The 18,406-nt window shown below is 40.0% G+C and overlaps 1 protein-coding gene across 1 annotated transcript in view; it reads left to right on the forward strand.

Annotated features, from left to right (window-relative positions):
- PRKG2 (protein kinase cGMP-dependent 2) overlaps positions 1-17,485 on the forward strand; it is a 104,097-nt gene extending 86,612 nt beyond the window's left edge. Inside the window, exons 16-20 of the mRNA XM_030313603.1 lie at positions 3,457-3,579; positions 4,517-4,579; positions 12,187-12,253; positions 15,041-15,180; positions 17,092-17,485. Of these exons, the coding sequence (XP_030169463.1) occupies positions 3,457-3,579; positions 4,517-4,579; positions 12,187-12,253; positions 15,041-15,136 (349 nt within the window). The 3' untranslated portion in view covers positions 15,137-15,180; positions 17,092-17,485. The remainder of the gene's footprint in view (positions 1-3,456; positions 3,580-4,516; positions 4,580-12,186; positions 12,254-15,040; positions 15,181-17,091) is intronic.
- The last annotated feature ends 921 nt before the right edge of the window (positions 17,486-18,406 follow it).

Here is an 18,406-nt window from a genome sequence, read left to right on the forward strand (position 1 = left end):
GAGCCGAAGTTGGACATTTAATGGACTGAGCCACCCAGGTGCCTCCATATGTGTTTTTAATGTAATGCATGGACATACACACAGGATTCAGTTCAGTTTTCTGCCTCTGTTTCAAACTGTTTCGATCATCCCTATAAACTTTTATAAACAAATGTTGTCAGTCTTATATTCAGGGAGGATTTGCATATGGAGTGACATAGGAAATACTGGAATGAGTTTGTTGACGGGGATTCACGTCTCTACACATACTTAATGAGTTTCATATGGGGCGTCTGGGTGGCTCAGTCAGTTGAGTGCCAGACTTCGGCTCAGGTCATGATCTCATGGGTTGTGGGTTCAAGCCCCACGTCGGGCTCTGTGCTGACAGCTCAGAGCCTGGAGCCTGTTTTAGATTCTGTGTCTCCCTCTCTGTCTGCCCCTTCTCAGCTCACACTCTCTCTCAAAAATAAATAAACGTTATGTTTATTTATTTTTGAGACAGGGAGAGACAGAGCATGAATGGGGGAGGGTCAGAGAGAGAGGGAGACACAGAATCTGAAACAGGCTCCAGGCTCTGAACTGGCAGCACAGAGCCCGACGCGGGACTCGAACTCACGGACCGCAAGATCATGACCTGAGCTGAAGTCAGACACTTAACTGACTGAGCCACCCAGGCGTCCCCCCCCAAAAAAATTTTTTTTTAATTTTTTTTTAACATTTATTTATTGTTGAGACAGAGAGAGACAAAGCATGAACAGGGGAGGGGCAGAGAGAGAGGGAGACACAGAATCTGAAACAGGCTCCAGCCTCTGAGCGGTCAGCACAGAGCCCGATGAGGGGCTCGAACTCACGGACCGTGAGATCATGACCTGAGCCGAAGTCGGACGCTTAACCGACCAAGCCACCCAGGTGCCCCCAAAAAAAAATTTTTTAAGAAGAGTTTCTTAGGGGCACCTGGGTGGCTCAGTTGGTTGAGCATCCGACTTCAGCTGAGGTCATGATCTCATAGTTTGTGGATTTGAGCCCCAAATCGGGCTCTGTACTGACAGCTCAGAGCCTGGACCCTGCTTCGGGTTCTGTGGCTCCTTCTCTCTCTGCCCCTTCCCCGCTCACACTCTTTCTCTCCCTCTCTCTCTGTCTCTCTCTCAAAAATAAACAAACATTAAAAAACAAGTTTCATAAAATCTTGAACTTTTACACTAAAGATTCCAATGTCAGATTACCTGTGGGCTATAGTCACCTCAGTGTCCACATACATTAAGCACACAGATACAGAAGATTATATTATCTGTATTCATTTTCCAATATTAGTTGCTTAAGATTTTTTTTTTTAATTTTTTTTTTCAACGTTTATTTATTTTTGGGACAGAGAGAGACAGAGCATGAACGGGGGAGGGGCAGAGAGAGAGGGAGACACAGAATCGGAAACAGGCTCCAGGCTCTGAGCCATCAGCCCAGAGCCTGACGCGGGGCTCGAACTCCCGGACCGCGAGATCGTGACCTGGCTGAAGTCGGACGCTTAACCGACTGCGCCACCCAGGCGCCCCAAGTTGCTTAAGATTTTGAAGAAAAGAAGAGAAAATTGTCCAGACTGTCATTCAGAGAGAAAGTTTCTTAAAGTCTTGGGACACAAGGAGTTCTGTCTCAAGAATTTGTTCTTCATCCCTCGGAAATTTGCCAGCTGCATTTCTAAGAGACACACGTGGTTCTTGTAGGTAACTAGAGAATATACATCTCAGTCTTTATCAGCTGGAATAAACGGCTGCAAGGAGTAGGGAAATCAAGGGAGCGAATAAGGAAGAGGGGAACCTCAATAATGTGGATTTGCTAAAGTGGCTTTGAGCTGTCAAAAAGAAGTTGAGAAATTATTTTTGTAAAGTTTTCAGGGTAGGGCAAGAGAAATGTTCATTTTAAGTGACCCGAACCCTAGAGTCAGAAGGTAAATGAAAATGAGAAAAGAACTGAAACAAACCAAAACACAACAGACACAACATAGCTGTAAATACGTAAGTATTGAAAATATAGTGATACCTTTTGTTTCATCCCTCATTTTCTTTATAAGCAAAACACAGACTTCTGTTTCACACTTGGTGCACCAACCTAACTTCAGGTTTATTACTAAGAGTGGGAACTCCTAGCAGCAAAAGTTCTCAAGCATGTCCAAGATATTGGCAGGGTAGTTCATGAAAGTCATCTTTGCTTTTCTGTTATCCAAATTCAATGGCCAATTCTCAATGCTTTCTTACTCACCTCAGGAACACTTTCCTTGAAATATTCTCTTCACGTGGCTTCTGGGACCTCCCTTTCTCTCATTTCTTTTCTCACACTGGTGGCTCTACCTCAGTCTTCATTGCTGGACCCTTCTCATCCTCCAGCCCTCTCAGCATCAGGCCGCTTCAGTCCTTGATCCCTTTTCTGTCTACTCACTCCTCAGTTGGTATCATCAAGCCGGAAATATCATCTGATGATGCCCCAGAATCATACCTCCAGCTCTGACCTGTTTCCTGAATGCCAGACTCCTAAATTCAGCTGCCTGCTTAGCCTATTTGGACATCTACAACATAACTCTATTTGGATATTTCATAACCTGCTCTGTACCCCTGCACCCCCACCTCTGGCCCCCACTCCAGCTTTTCTCCTCTTGGTGAACGCTAGCTCCATTCCATAGGTCAAAACACTAGCATCATTCTTGAATCCTTTTTTTCTCCCACACACCACACTCACCCCATTAGCAATTCCTGTTGGCTTTACCATCTAAATAGATCCAGAATCCAACCACATCTCACCACCTTCACTTCTACAATCCTTAGTTCAGGCTACTGGGCCTTACTTCCCCTACCACCAGCGCTGTCACGGGTCATTTTTGACACTTTTTTTTTTTTAAAGCTTACTCTGACTGCTGTAAACTCCATCATCTGACTCAGAACATATCCCTAGGCCCTTACCATCATCCACTAGCTTCACATGATACGGCCCCCATCTCTTCTACTCCCCACCTCCTTGCTTACTCATTCTGCCAGCAACCCTGCCCTCACTGTTCCCAGAACATCCCAGGTCCCGCCTAACTCACGGCCTTTGTACCTGTTATCCTGCAGTCTTTTGCCTGCAGATAACAAGTGTGGCTCATTCCTCCCTCTCTCCACTGATACCGCCGCTCAATTGTCAACTTATGAAAGAGGCTTTTCCTATCCACTGGGTCTAAGAAAATCACACCTCTCTCTGTCACTCTGTCTCCTCCTTTATTTTTCTTTTTAGTGATTATCATCACCACCTGACAAATTATCTCTTGTGTATGTGTGTAATTTGTTAAGTGATGTGAAACTAATGAAACTATTTTCCTGCATATATACATATACTTTTTATTGAATGTCAAAGGAGAAAGAATGGGGGAGGGTGGAAGGGAGGAAAAGAAAAGAAACTCAGTTGTAAATGGATCTGAGAAGTTGGTCCTAGTGTCGTGTTTTGGCTTTTCTTCAGCCCTCCCTTTTCCGGGATTGACCAAATGATGACCTACAATTTGATTCTCAAAGGAATTGAAAAAATGGATTTTCCCAGAAAGATAACAAGAAGGCCTGAGGATTTGATTCGCAGGCTTTGCAGGTGAGAATGAAAATTAAAAGCCCTAGTTCCTGGGGAAGGTGTGAAGTGTTCTCATTTCTGTTTCCATGCATTTTAAAATTAGGTATAGGTTTACTTTTTGTACTTTTCTATGTAGCTAAATCATATTTAAAGAAAGTCATTTTCTGTTTTGTACTGGGAATTTGAGTTTACTTCATGTTTCAGAATCATAGTACCTACTTACAGTTTAAAAGAGATCCACATTTTTCAGCTCATCTTTGAGAATCGCCTTTATCTGTTAGAGGGCAAAATGAACCTAAGTTTAATAAAGGATTATCAACTTACCACCTTGTTATTTTGAGAGAAAATCAGTGGTGATGATCAAATGTTCCTAAAAGCCCTCTCAGCCTTCATTTTAAAAAACAGTACTTCTCTAGCCTTATTTTAAATTATTCTAAATTTCTGTTTACCCTTAAAAATAATTTATTGGAGAACAGAAGACTTCTGGACTTTGTGTTTTAACTTTATTTTGTCACTGTTTTCTTTTTTTTTCATATTTGAACTTTTTTTTTTTTTTAATCATTACCATTGAGTAAATTTAGGATGTGAAACCTAACTGTGGGCTGCTGACAAATTTCTGCATGTTTCTAAGATTCCAGCTCAGATGTAAATGATTCTTGAAAGCTTTCTCTGGTTTCTTAGCAAAGTTGGTAAGATAGCATCCTCCTGTTCTTTTAAGCATTTATTCATAGCTCATTTAAAGCACTGGGGTATGTACGTCTATATACATACACACATGCCAGAAAGGGGCGTGTGGTTTTCATCTCCCTTTACTCAGCTGCCTGGTCTGTGGATATTGTTGAATAATGAATGAACAAATATATATATAAAAAATGTTAAATTTTAATTTAAAATTCACTGAGGCATAATTACTATAAATTGCCTTTTCAAAAAACAATTTTTTTTTTTTTTTTTTTAGGCAAAATCCAACGGAGAGACTTGGAAATCTGAAGAATGGAATCAATGACATTAAGAGACACAGGTACGTAGCTAATTCTCTGCCAGAAAAAAAAAAAAGAAATTTATAGAAAAAAAATGAAGCTTCTCTCAGTAGGTCACAAGGGTCCCTTTACGGATGCTCAGTTTCTCCTTTTTGGTGGTTTTCTTTTTAATTTGTGTTTTACTAGTGCAGTTACAATAATCAGTCTCATTTCTTTACTGTTGGAAATTCACATCAAGAATGTGAATCACGTCTTTAAGTTATAGTGACTTAGCTTTTTATACACTGCTATTCTTATTTTTTAGTATCAACTTGGATTCTATAGACGAATTAATTTTTAATTTTGACCTTTGATTTATGAGTAAAGTACAATATAGGCTCTGTTGTCAATATTAAAGAGAAATCAACTGTTAAATAGTGTTCTTTTTTAGTTTTAGTAATAATATGTATTTATTTTAAATATAATTTTCCTCTGACTAGCTCTCCAAATTTTGAAGCCTAGTGTTGTATTTCACTTTTGGGGTAAAGTACATTGATTTCCACAAAACCTCAAACAGTGTTTTAGCCTTATACAATAATCTAATATGCATCTCTTTGGCTCTGTGGATTTCTAAAGCTGGTCTTTAGAACCATTGGTGACTTGCATGAGTTATCCTCTTTGATGTGGTTGCATATGAGGAGTTAAAGCCTTTCAGATTTTTTTTTTTTTTTTTTTAGAGAGAGAACGCAAGCAGGGGAGAGGGCAGAGGGAGACAGAGAGAGAGAGAGAGACAGAGAGAGAGAGAATCTTAAGCAGTCTCTGTGCTTAGCGTGGAGCCCCATTTGGGGCTCAATTCCATGACCCTGGGATCATAACCTGAACTGAAATCAAGAGTCAAACGCTCAACTGACTGAGCCACCCATGTGCCCCCAGATTTTTTTTTTAAATTGATGCCTAGCTAAATCCTGCAGTCCTCAAGATGTTTTAATTTTCCTCATGGTATACAGATATAAAATATCACCTGTTGATAGTACTATTGATAAAAGAAAAACTAAATTTGAGAATTTCATCATTGAAAACATGTGAACCCGCTAAAGTGTTTTCTGTTCAGAAATGAAAACACCTCTCAGTATTTCATTCCTATCTGGATTTTTTTTTTTTTTGTACTGAAGAAGCAGAGGCATATAAATGCAGCATGGAAATAAAGGGAGAGAAGCTTCTGAATAGAAACACTATTCATTTTGCTTTAACAGTAGTGGTGCAGCTTCAAAAAAAAAAAAAAAAAAATCCCCTGCTGCCAGCCCTGCTCCATCTATTCATGAACTTACTTGAAATAAAGCCATGTATTCAACATTGTAAATTCATATTGGGCCTTGCCTTAAGGGTGTGTTAGGAGGGAGGGAGGATGATACAGACTCCTCTGCGCATTTAGAGACATCAAAATGCTTTTGGTATTTTATTGTTCTTTGTGATCCTTTGGATTGCCCTCAGTGTCAAGCTCCTTATTTGTCTTAGATTCCAATTTATCTTTCTTTCTCCATGCTGTTATCACAATTTCTGTTCTCATTATAAAATGACACATAAGCCCACTATTCATATTAGGCAAACAAGTGTCCTGTCAGTTAAAGTCATTCTTCCAGTATTATTGTCCTCCTTTCTCTCATTAAAGAAGCGTCTTCAGTTTTGCTCTGGGATGGTTGGGTTAACAGGCTCTGGTTTTATCTTTTATTTCTTATTTACCTGAGGCTCATTTAAATGTGGCTGTCAAATTGTGATTGGATGCACATACAAATTGATACTAAAGGCTTTTCTCACGTCAGCGTGGTAATGAAGAATTTTGAATTTCCTTCCCTGTGGGGATTAATTTACCCACTCTTCTTAACAGGCAGGGTGTTCTTTGCCGCATTAGGGTACAGAGTGCCGCACATGAGATAGAGGTCAGTAATGAGATGTACCAAATTTACACAGTGCCGTTCAGTGAGCCCCAGGAGCTCAAAGACATCATTTCATCTGATTTTTGTAGTGCTTCTTATGATACAAAGCTGAGGCAGGGGGGACCTGAAAAAGAGATCTCTCCCTGCCTTCAAGTAGGAGGGTTCTAAAACCTTCCACATGTCTCCAAGGCTTAGAGCTTCCCTACTCAGTATATTCTTGGACTTAAAAAGAATATCTTTCTGAAATTTGCCATCAGATTTTCCCACTCTTCTCTAAAGTAAAACATATGCTTTTTTCTTAGAGAACCATTCATTTTAAGTTTGTATTTAAAAACAATACAGTTTAACATGGCCTGTTGTTGGTTGTCCGTTCTGAGTTGTCACCTGAACTAAAAATAATCAGAGCGCCTCCCTCCCCTATTTCTGAGCTAACTTATAAACTAGGCACCGATCACGTCTCCCAACACCTATCTGAAAAGAGGGATAATATATTTGTAGGGTGCAATTAAATCTTTCCTGCTAGATAGGGGAATAATTTGTTTCAGGTATCTTAATGTTACCCTTAATAGGTCTAGCCACTAAAATTACTTTCAAAGAATAGCTTCTACAGGGCTTCTAAAAATGAAGAAGCAATTTATGTGCCATTGCTGCTAATATTTTTTTGGTGAATATTTTTCCCACATGAATGCATGCTGGCACTGGCATTACTTAAAATGTGGTTGGTGTCAAAAGGCCAAGTGTTAAGTGAATGGCCACTCATGTTAAGTAAATATTGCCATAAGTCAAATTGTAACAAGTACTCAGCGAAGAATGTATAGGCTCTTTGATTCGGTAGAGTAACAGCAGTGATTTTTATTAATATTTATGGAGTAGCTTCTGGGTAGAGAGCACTGTAAAATATGTTAAAAGAAATTGTGGCGATATCTGGTGGCAAAAGAAAAGAATCCACATAACTGTGCACCTAGAAATCCCTAAAAATGGAGCCTCAGTCTATGCATAGAAGCTGATGGGTGGATCAAGGAGAGGACTTCTGTGGTTTTGTAGCAAGAACAGAGGAAGCCATACAGTTGGGGCTGCTGTCTGACTTTCACTCTTTGATTAGTGTCTCAACAGCTTTCACTAAAATGGCCCTTTTGGTTAAGAATGCCATCTGAAATGGAATGTACTAGAGCCTTCCCTCTGTTTATAGTACTTTTTGTCTTGCTAAGCTTAGACTTGGAATGGGGAAGCCAGAGACTGAATGAAGACCAACTCCAGGGGTGGGAAGAGATTAGAAAAGATGGAAGAGTGTAGGGAGCCTGGGTGGCTTAGTCAGTTAAACATCCCACTCTTGATTTTGGCTCAGGTCATGATCTCACCATTTGTGAGTTCTAGCCCCGTGTCAGGCTCTGTGCTGTCAGTGAAGCCTGCTTGGGATTCTCTGTCTCCCTCCATCTCTGCCCCTCCCCAGTTCATATTCTCTCTCACTCAAAAATAAATAAATGAACATTAAAAAAAAAAGATGGAACAACATAACTTCTGGCGTGGCTCACAGACAGGAGTGGAACAGCCTCCCAAAATCACCCAGCCTTTAGCCTCCCATCTCTACCAAGGCCCTGCCGCATCACGGCCCCCTGTGGTCATGCTCCACACAGCAGCCAGAATTATCCTTTGGAAGTGTGCTTAGATTCCGTCATTTCCTTAGAACTTTCTTTTTTTTCTTCTTCCTTTTTTAAATCTTTTTTTAAGTTTATTTATTCAGAGAGAGAGAGAGAGAGAGAGAGAGAGAGGCACGAGCGGGGGAGTGACATAGAGTAAAGGAGCAAGAGAATCCCAAGCAGGCTTCTCACTGACAGTGTGATGTCACTGAGAGTGACTTTTTTCCTCTTCCTACTTCGATTTGACACATTTTATTAAGTTTGCTTTTTTAATTTATTCTGAGAGAGAAAGCAAGTGGGGATCGGGAGCAGAGAGAGAGGTAGAGAGAGAATCCCAGGCAGGCTCTGTACTGTCGGTGCATGGGGCCTGATGCAGGGCCGAAACTCACAAACCATGAGATCATGACCTGAGCCAAGATCAAGAGTCGGACGCTTCACTGACTGGGCCATCCAGGTGCCCCTTGCTTAGAACTTTCTAATGGCTTCCCATTAAGCATAAAATCCTGATTCCATACTATGTTCTACAAGGCTTACGTGGCCTGGCCTCTGGCCAGTTCTCAGAGACCTTATTTTTTGTTCTAGTTTCCTCTCCATTCACCACCCTTCAGCTCATTTCCATCACTTCCTTTCATTTAGGGCCTTGCCACGAGTTTTCCCATGGATCTCCCCTCTCTTCATTCCAGCCGGTCCTAACATCCTATCTCAGTCACCCGCCACCACGTTATTCCCTTTTATCTTCCTAGTCCTTACTAGTATCTGAAATTAAGTATTAGTATTGTTTATTTGTTTTGTTTATTTCCTTGTAAACTCCTACAAAAATATAAATATCCTAAAAGCAGGACCTTTGTTTGTTTGTTTGTTTGTTTATTTGTTTTTGATGCCTGGGACCAAACTGATTTTCCATAAATTGTGCTGACGAGCTTTTCAATAGAAAAGATCAGTGGGTATAGAAGAGTATTATTACATGTTCCTTATAAGATTCCGAGAGACAGGATACATTATTTACATCCAAGAGAAGCAAGGCCTCCTTACTTCTACTGTTACATTTCCAACCCACCAAGTTTGATATGTGTCCTAAAGACCAGATCATTACATTTATTTATTTATTTATTTATTTATTTATTTATTTATTTTCTTCTTTTTTTTTTTTTTTTTAATGTTTTTATTTACTTTTGAGAAAGAGAGATTGGGAGAGAGCAAAAGCAGGGGAGGGGAAGAGTGAGAGGGAGGCAGAGGATCTGGAGAGGGAGGCTGACAGCACAGAGCCTGATGCAGGGCTCGAACTCATGAACCATGAGATCATGACCTGAGCCAAAGTTGTACACTTAACTGACTGAGCCACCCAGGCACCCCCAGATAATTTTATTTTTAGATTAATGATGTGGAAGCAATAAATAAAAAGAAACTTCATCTGGCTATCAGCTTAACCTCATTACAGATTATTGTAAAATACCTTTTTATCTTGGAGCTTTTTGTATACAAATCACCAAGAGCACCACCAAGGTGGAATGATATTCTAAGACATGATAGGAAGAGGTTATGCATAAGTGTCTTCTCTTGAAGAGTCATTCAGTTATTCAACAAACATTTATTGGGGCGCCTGGGTGGCGCAGTCGGTTAAGCGTCCGACTTCAGCCAGGTCACGATCTCACGGTCCGGGAGTTTGAGCCCCGCGTCAGGATCTGGGCTGATGGCTCAGAGCCTGGAGCCTGTTTCCGATTCTGTGTCTCCCTCTCTCTCTGCCCCTCCCCCGTTCACGCTCTGTCTCTCTCTGTCCCAAAAATAAATAAACGTTGAAAAAAAAATTAAAAAAACAAACAAACATTTATTGAGCCTGGTTTGATGACTAGTCTTGCTCCTAGTGTCAGGGACACAGAAGGAAAGCAAACAGATGAAAATTCTTGTCCTCATGGAGCTAGCATTCTAGCGGGGAAGATAGGATGAACAGGATAACTAAGTAAAGTATATGGCAGATACATCAAATAGCAGAGAACTAAAGCAGGAAGGAGGATAAGAAGTGGGGTGGGGGGGTATGGAAGTGAGATGTTATATTGGATGGTCAAAGAAGACCTCACTAAGAAAATGATCTTAGAGAAAAGACCTGACAGTATTGAGGGAACAAACCACATGCAAATCTGGGGAGAGAACCATCTAGCTTTGAGTGCAAAGGTCTGCAAGTGGGAGCATCTCTGCCTTGTTGGAAGAACGAGGAAGAAGAGAGGAAGGAAAGTAGGATGGTGGTGAGGTGGGGTATGGGGTGGTGGTGGAAAGGGTGGTGTGCAAGGCCTTAGGGGTTACAGTGAAATCTTGGCCTTTCACACTGAGCAAAGTGGGAAGCATTGGAGGGGGGGTGTTGAACAAAGGTCTGACGTGATCTGACTTATGTTTTAAATGATCACACTTGCTGCTCAGTGATTTCCTGTGGACAAAAGCAGGAAGACCTCTTGGGAAGTTATTGCAATAATACAGGTGAGGAATAGTAGTGGCTTGGCCCATGCTGGTAGAGTGAAGGTGATGAGAATTTTTCACATTCTGAATTCAGATAGATTTTGAAGGTAACACTGACAAGATTTGCATTTGGACTGAGGTAGAGATGAGAGAAAGGATAACTCCAAGGTCTTTGGTTGGAGCAACTGGAAGAGTTGAGGCCAGCTCGTTGGGGGAACATTTGGACCTCCAGTGTGGGCCTGCTACATGCTCGATGCAGGTTAGACACCTACTTAGGAGATGGGGAATAGCAGCTGTAGCTATTAGCCTGGGAAGCAATGGAGAGCTCTTGATTGGAAATAGAAATGGTTAACCAGTGTATAAATGCTATCCAAAGCTATAAGACTGAATGAGTTTACCCAGGAAATGAGGGTAGTTGAAAAAAGAAGGTTCAGGGACTGAGCCCTGAAGCATACCGATTTCCTTTGGAAATAGCAGTGGGAAAGGAGGGACAGCACCCAAAAAGGTAGGAGAATAACATGTCTTGGAAGCCAAGTTAAAACAGTATTTCAGGAAGCCTGAGTGATGAACCATGGCAAATGCTCATAGGTTAAGTAAGACAAAAACTGAGATTTGAAGACTTCACAGGAGTGAAGGGGGTGAATGCTGATTGCATTCAGGAGAAATACAGGTGCAGTCAGGAGAATATTGGTAAGTAGAGGGATTAGATCATTCTTCCAAGGAGTTTTCCTGTGGTGGGGGGAGAAAAATAAAGTGAAAGTTGGATGGGCACTCAGGTCAAGGGAGGGCATTTTGGGGGTGCCTGGGTGGCTCAGTTGGTTAAGCGTCTGACTCTTGATATTGGCTCAGGTCATTATTTCAGGATTCGTGAGTTTGAGCCCCACGTTGGGCTCTATGCTGACAGTGTGGAGCCTGCTTAGGACTCTCTCTCTTTCTCTCTCTCTCTCTCTCTCTCTGCCCCTCCTGTGCTCTCTCTGTCTCTCTCTCTCTGTGTCTGTCTCAAAATAAATAAATAAAATTTAAAAACAAAGGGAAGGTGGTTTTGAGGTGTTGGAAGAAATAAAATGCCCCCATACTGATGGGAACGATCTAGCAGGTAGACATTAAAGATTCTAGAGAGAGGACAATGGCAGATACATGCCTCTGAATAGAGACGTCTCCAGATCAAGTACCCGGTGGAGGAGCTGAGCTGAGCTTACCGAGTTAACCCTGGTGCACCAGGGATGCAAGCACGTGGATGTGGGCAGGCAGGCAGATATGCTGGTAGGGGATTGTGGCAACTCAGTTTTTTTCAGTGAAACAGGAAGCCAGGTCACCATTTGGGAGTGAGGATGGAGGTGGGGAAGGTTTCTGGAAGTTTGAGGAGGGAGGACCAAGTATGAATTATGAGTCTAGGGGAGTGTGACAATGGGTGGGACAACAGGGAAATCTAGACCAATTGCTGGGCAGCATTAACTGCCCCCTTGAGGTTAGTGGGCATGGATTTAATGTGACAGCAGACAACCAGACAGACATGCATTTTTCCACCAGCCACTTGCAGCTGCACTGTCGTGGGTGGGGAGAGGGCAACAGAATGGACTGACAGACACCTTGATATGTTAAGAGTTGATCTGGCGAGTAATATTCCTCTGTACTGTTTTTACTTCTCAGGTGGTTAAATGGTTTTAATTGGGAGGGACTGAAAGCGCGGAACCTTCCATCACCTTTACAAAGAGAGGTATGGTATCTACTCTACTCCATTTGTTCTAGTTTCTGTTTTTACAAGCAGAATATGGGTGTCTTTGTGTGTGCCACAGTTTAGATTTTTTAATCGGTTTTTAAAAGTCAGTGAAAATGTCACAGCAGTTGTGATTATAGGGACTAAATAGCATTTCTTATTTGATGGCGATTAGCTCAATTCTCAGGAACCAGTTACATATAAATCTAAGTCCCCATGTCGTTGGTGTTGGTCAGACTGACAAAGGGCTCTAGAAGTATATAATATGAATCATACGTATTATTTAAAATTTTCTAGTTAGCCATAGGAAAATGAAACGGGTGAAATTAATTTTAATCACTACAGCGTATTAAAAACTTGCCGTTTTGATGTGTCATCGATATAAAATTTTAATGAGATGTCACGTTCATTTTTCCATACTGTTTTTGAAATCCCAAGTGGATTTTACAGTTACAGCAATCTCACTTTGAACTAGCCACCTTCCACGTGCTCAGTCACCACCTGTTGCTGGTTGGACAGCCCAGCTCTAGAGAAAGCAGATCATCTGCTAACTTGCAAGGGGAAGAATGACTCAGGAATGATCTAGGTCAACACCCTACAGACTCTATGCAGTGTTCTCGTTACTGGAATTTTAAAGATCTGTGACTCCCTCGTACATTTTTAGATTGACATCTCAGTGTTTTCATCACATGCTTAAATTATTGTGAAGGATGTGATTTCTAGTTTGTTGTAAATATTGACATTTTGAAGTAAAACATTCCTCCTTTAAATATATGCAATGTGATCTAAATACCAGTGAGATTTGATGCCCATCAGCCACTTAAAAAATACAGACAGCGGGGCGCCTGGGTGGCTCAGTGGGTTAAACATCTGACTCTTGATTTTGGCTCAGGTCATGATCTCATGGTTCCTGAGATGGAGCCCCACCTTGGGCTCTGCGCTGACAGCTCAGAACCAGCTTGGGATTCTCTATTTCTTCCCCTCTCCCCCCCACCCCACCTTATGCTCTCTCTCTCTCTCTCTCTCTCTCTCTCTGTCTCTGTCTCTCAAAGTAAAAAAATATACTTAAAAAATAAAAAATACTGACAGCAATATTACATAATTCTTTTTTCTCCCTGAATTTATATTTTTATATTCCCATCCTATTTTCCCTAAAAAAATTATTTATGTAAAAGTATTCCTATGCTTGCCAGTATTTGAGTATTCTTTAAATGCCTTCGAACTATAGTTTTCTAAATTTTAAAATCCCTGTGAAAAAACAGAAATTTCTGTGACAACATAAATATTTCTTCTGGATTCAGTTATAATTACATTTTTATAGCATTGAGTATCAATCAACAGAAATATGTTATAAAATTTTAAAGTAAGTATTTAACAAATATTTCCTGAAAAGAGAGAAATGTCACTTATTAAAAAAATGGGATCAGGGGGTGCCTGCATGGTTCAGTAGGTTGAGCGTCCAACTCTTGATTTTGCCCGGGTCATGGGATCGGGCTCACTGGGCTCAAGATTCTCTCTCTCTCTCTCTGCCCCTCTCTCCCACTCATGCTGTGTCTCTCTCTCTGAAATTAAATAATAATAATAACAATAAAATAACAATAAAAGAATGGGAATGGGTTCAGGGTCCACATCAATTCTATTCCTTTTTAAAATTATATTGGGTGGCTCAGTTGGTTAAACGTCTGACTTTGGCTCAGGTCATGATCTCACTGCTCATGAGTTCAAGCCCCGCATGGGGTTCTGTGCTGACAGCTCAGAGCCTGGAGCCTGTTTGGGATTCTGTGTCTCCCTCTCTGCCTGTCCCCTGCTTGTGCTCTCTCTCTCTCTCTCTATTTATCTCTTTCTCAAAAATAAATAAATACAAAAAATATTTAAAATTATATGGATATAAATGCTAAGAGCTGTGTTCACATAGGTAAGTGGGAATGGAAGGTTTTATATTAGCAGTGTTGCTTTGAATACCTTATGAGTGATCTCCAACCTCCTCTAAAAACACATTATGACCTTCCATAAGTAGTATTTGTACTGATTTATCAGCTGAGAGTCCAGTTGTGTACTTTTAAATTTTGTTTGCAAGCAAATAATTGAAAACCATCTGATTTGCAAAATAGGTTAATCCCAGAATCATTTCACTCTTTGAACAGGGTCAGTCATATTTTAAATTGACCCTTTGGCATTCTGGAAACTTTATATGGGTCAATTAACTGTATAAAAATCCACTTTTATAAAGTGGAAAAAGTATTTAAAAGTGGCAAATTTTGATTTTTTAAAAATATTTGCTGTTAAAATGTTTTTCAATCTGAAAAAAAAAAAGATATAATTTCTACCACTTTTTCTTTTGGATGTACCTCCTCAGGCCAGGAAGCTTCTATTGAATGTAATGCAGTGACCAGATCCATTGAGGCTCAAAAACGATAATTGGTAGGGGCGCCTGGGTGGCTCAGTTGGGTGAGCGTCCAACTTCGGCTCAGGTCATGATCTCGTGGTTCATGGGTTTGAGCCCCGCATCGGGCTCTGTGCTGACAGCTCAGAGCCTGGAGCCTGCTTCGGATTCTGTGTCTCCTTCTCTCTCTGTGCCTCCCCCACTTGTGCTCTGTCTCTCTCTATCAAAAATAAATAAATGTAAAAAAAATTTTTTTAATGATAAATGGTCATCTTTTCCTTACATGTAACTTACCAGTGGTTGCAGTATAAAATCGTTGTTCAAATATAAGAAGAATTACCTGTATATAATAGCTTGCTCAGTCAACGTTCTCCTCACCTTTGGTTTAATTCTTCCTCTATTAGCTCAGTGGACCCACAGACCACAGCTACTTTGACAAGTATCCCCCTGAAAAGGGTGTGCCTCCAGATGAACTGTCAGGCTGGGATAAAGACTTCTGACAGAAGAAAAGATGATTACTGGCCGATACATACAGAAGAAGAATGTAAGGACCAATAACCCAGTAGTGATCATTTCTCTCTTTGGAGTATTATAATATCTTTTGGAAGACCATTAGGGAAGAGGAATCCCTGGCCATGAGCTGGGTGGACGATGTGGCTATGAAGGTGGTTCTGAATTATAATGTCTCATTTAGATGCTGTGAATTATTCATGTATTCTATTCTTCGCTTTTCTCAAATGCTGAAGGCTATCCTATTCCCCTCTCCACGGTCTGAACCAGTTGTGCTGATGGGGCACCATTTTCTCTGCAATCTGTTGCTCCATCCCAATCATACTTGTCTCCTTTGAATCCTAATAAGGTTTAAAAAGTGTCTTGCCTTTGAGCAACTAAGTCACGCAAATGGAAGGAAGAACAGGGGTGAGCTTTAGAAGGCTTCCCCTGTGACAGCAATTCCAAGTAAGCATTACGGCATCTCAAAGTCGTGGTTTGCAGAAATCTTTGTAGTCCATACAAGCTCTTGATTTTCACCTGCATTCCACCTAAAAACATGTTAACATGTTTCTGGTGCTGGTCTGGGAAAGGCAAGTTTAAGTATTAGTGGTACCACTTCCTAACATAAATGAGTTAATTCATCCAGCCAGTAATTATATTCCATTGGGGAACTTGGAAAAAATAAAGCAAAAAATATTTTTCATTCTCCTGTGACCATCTGTGATACCTCAGAGACTTTTCAAAAGCCTTGTTAAAAGTAGTTATAATGTGTGATCAGGTGATGGGCCTTTGGAAAGGTTTTATCTTATATGCTAAATATTTTCCCAATCAAAGTAGAAAACGCACAGGCACAAAATCGTGAAGGCTTTTTCTTCTCATTAAATATGGAGGAGAATAATTTCTAATGGGTCAGGTTGCTGACTCTGAAACCCTGAGATATTTTGGCCAGTTCTATGAATGTTGCTGTTAATCAATCAAGAGTATAGAATAACCACAGTTAATTTTTAATGAAAGTCCCATTGACTAATGTTGATGCACTGTAATCACTGTTGCATCAATAACTTTTTAAGGAGATTTGAGTCATGGATGTGTTTATAATTTTAGATTTTTGAGGTAGGCAAGCACCTCGAGAAGTCATAGGACTTAAGTAAAAGGGACATCCAGGATGTGCCCTTCTGTCTTCTCACAACCTTCCAGATGATGAATAGACTAGTTTCAATGGCATTGGATGCCAGTGCCTAAGAAGTTTACTAGAGAATGTTTTTATGTATCGACCAAAATCCTACCAAATGGATGGGAAGCAGACTTTCTCTGTATCTTTTTGATCTGGCAGAGTAAAAATAACATCTAAGTTCCTGCATTATTCAAGCTTCTGGTTATATTTTCACATGCTAATGTTCTATGGGAAAAGCAACCTCTACCCACTCTCCACCCATATTTTCAGCATTCAGAAAGAGTCAGCTATATGCTTCCTGAAAAGTCAAACCAGTTAAGTGAGGCCCAACCCAAGAAGGTGCATCCTTAACAAACTGAATTTCCACATTTAGAGAATCCTTTTGCTGAACCAAAGAATTTTTGTTTCCTGGAGTAGTATTTTTAAAGATTATGTATTGTACATAGACAAAGCATTTTTAATAGGATCAACATAACCTGCTTAATGAATTTCTAAGATTTTTAAGAGATTTTTATTTGCATTTGGTTTGTAAGCATTGTATGTTTTTCATGTATATATTTTTAAATTGCCCACCTATAAATGTAGAAAATTTATGCATTCGATGGATATTAGAATTATATAGTTATAATAATAATTAATATTCTCGAAGGAGATCAATAGTTGTAATTCAAAAAAGACTTACATACATACAATAAAAACCAACTGAGAGTACTACAGTTTTATTTTGCCTGTGATTGGCCATATCAGTATACAATCTCCACATTTGATTTTATTTTGTTTTCTTTACAGTACTTAATAAAGATGAAGAAATGAACCATCATATAATCCCAATAATTCCACTGTTTCCTAGCTGGGTGACCTTGGGAAACTGAGTTCACTACTTTGAGTAGAGCACTAGCTTTCTCACCTGTAGAAGAAGGCATGGTAAAGTGGTACCTACTTTAGAGGCCTGTTAAAGGCCTTAACAAAGACACCCAAAGAGTACTTTGCTGATATCTGTGAAATAATCAATGCTGCATAGGTGGGAGCTACTGTTACCGTCTCTGGTAGAATTAAAGGGGACTTAATAACCATTTAGTCTTGAACCTATGTATCATTGATATCTGTATGTACAGTTGTTCCAATTAAAATCAGTATTTATCTTCTTCTTTTAAATCATGAAGTAAAGATGAAGAATTCTCACCAAAATGAAGTGCTTTATTAACAGCTCACCTACATTTCTAAACTCTAATTTTTAATGAATTAAGGACATATATGTGTATATATATTCTTAGAAAATACAGCCCATCGTATTCCTGATCATTAAATCATTCTTGTTCTCTCTTTTCCAAATGCAAGGTTAAGTTTTCATTCTTGAGGCTCTTCTCTTTGGGGCCAACTTTTCACAATTGTAGTTTCTGAATATTTTCTCTAAATATGAAAATGTCTGGAGAGAGAAGAATATAATGATGAAAAGTAAGAGTTTTGAAGTTAAAAAGATCTGGGTTTGAATTCTAGCTCTGCCCAGATTTGTGTGAACAGTGAACCATATCTTTATTCATCTGTAACTCAGAGAGATATACATGTACAGCTTTGGAGTATTGGGCCAGAATATTAATACTTGTAGGTCACTGATAATAACCATTTGGAAATAAATATATACATATATTTCTTTTGGCATAATAATAAATCCTTGTTCTTTATTGCTAGGCATTGTGCTAGGGGTATTTACATCTTTTATCTGATTCACACAAGATTCTAAAGTAATCATAAACGTACTGACTGTTGATTGCCCTCAAAGCTAGACATTGGCTTCCATATACATTTCATTCACAATTTCACTGTTGTGGTTTTTCATAGCTTAGTCCCAGTTATTATGACTATATAACAACCACAATTTAGTTGCTTAGAACAACGGTCTTATTATTATCCTAGATTCTGTGGGTCAGGAATTCAAACACACAGAGAAGATGGCTTGTCTCTGCACCACAATATCTGGGACATCGGGGGGAAAGACTCATAGACTGGGGTAACTTCAATAGCCGGAACCTGGAATCACCTAAAGCCTTGTTACTCACTATCTGGAGCCTAGGCTGAGGACACTCAAGACTAGGACTTCTGACCA

This window comes from Lynx canadensis, chromosome B1 (assembly GCF_007474595.2).
Source record: "Lynx canadensis isolate LIC74 chromosome B1, mLynCan4.pri.v2, whole genome shotgun sequence".
Taxonomy (NCBI): Eukaryota; Metazoa; Chordata; class Mammalia; order Carnivora; family Felidae; genus Lynx; species Lynx canadensis.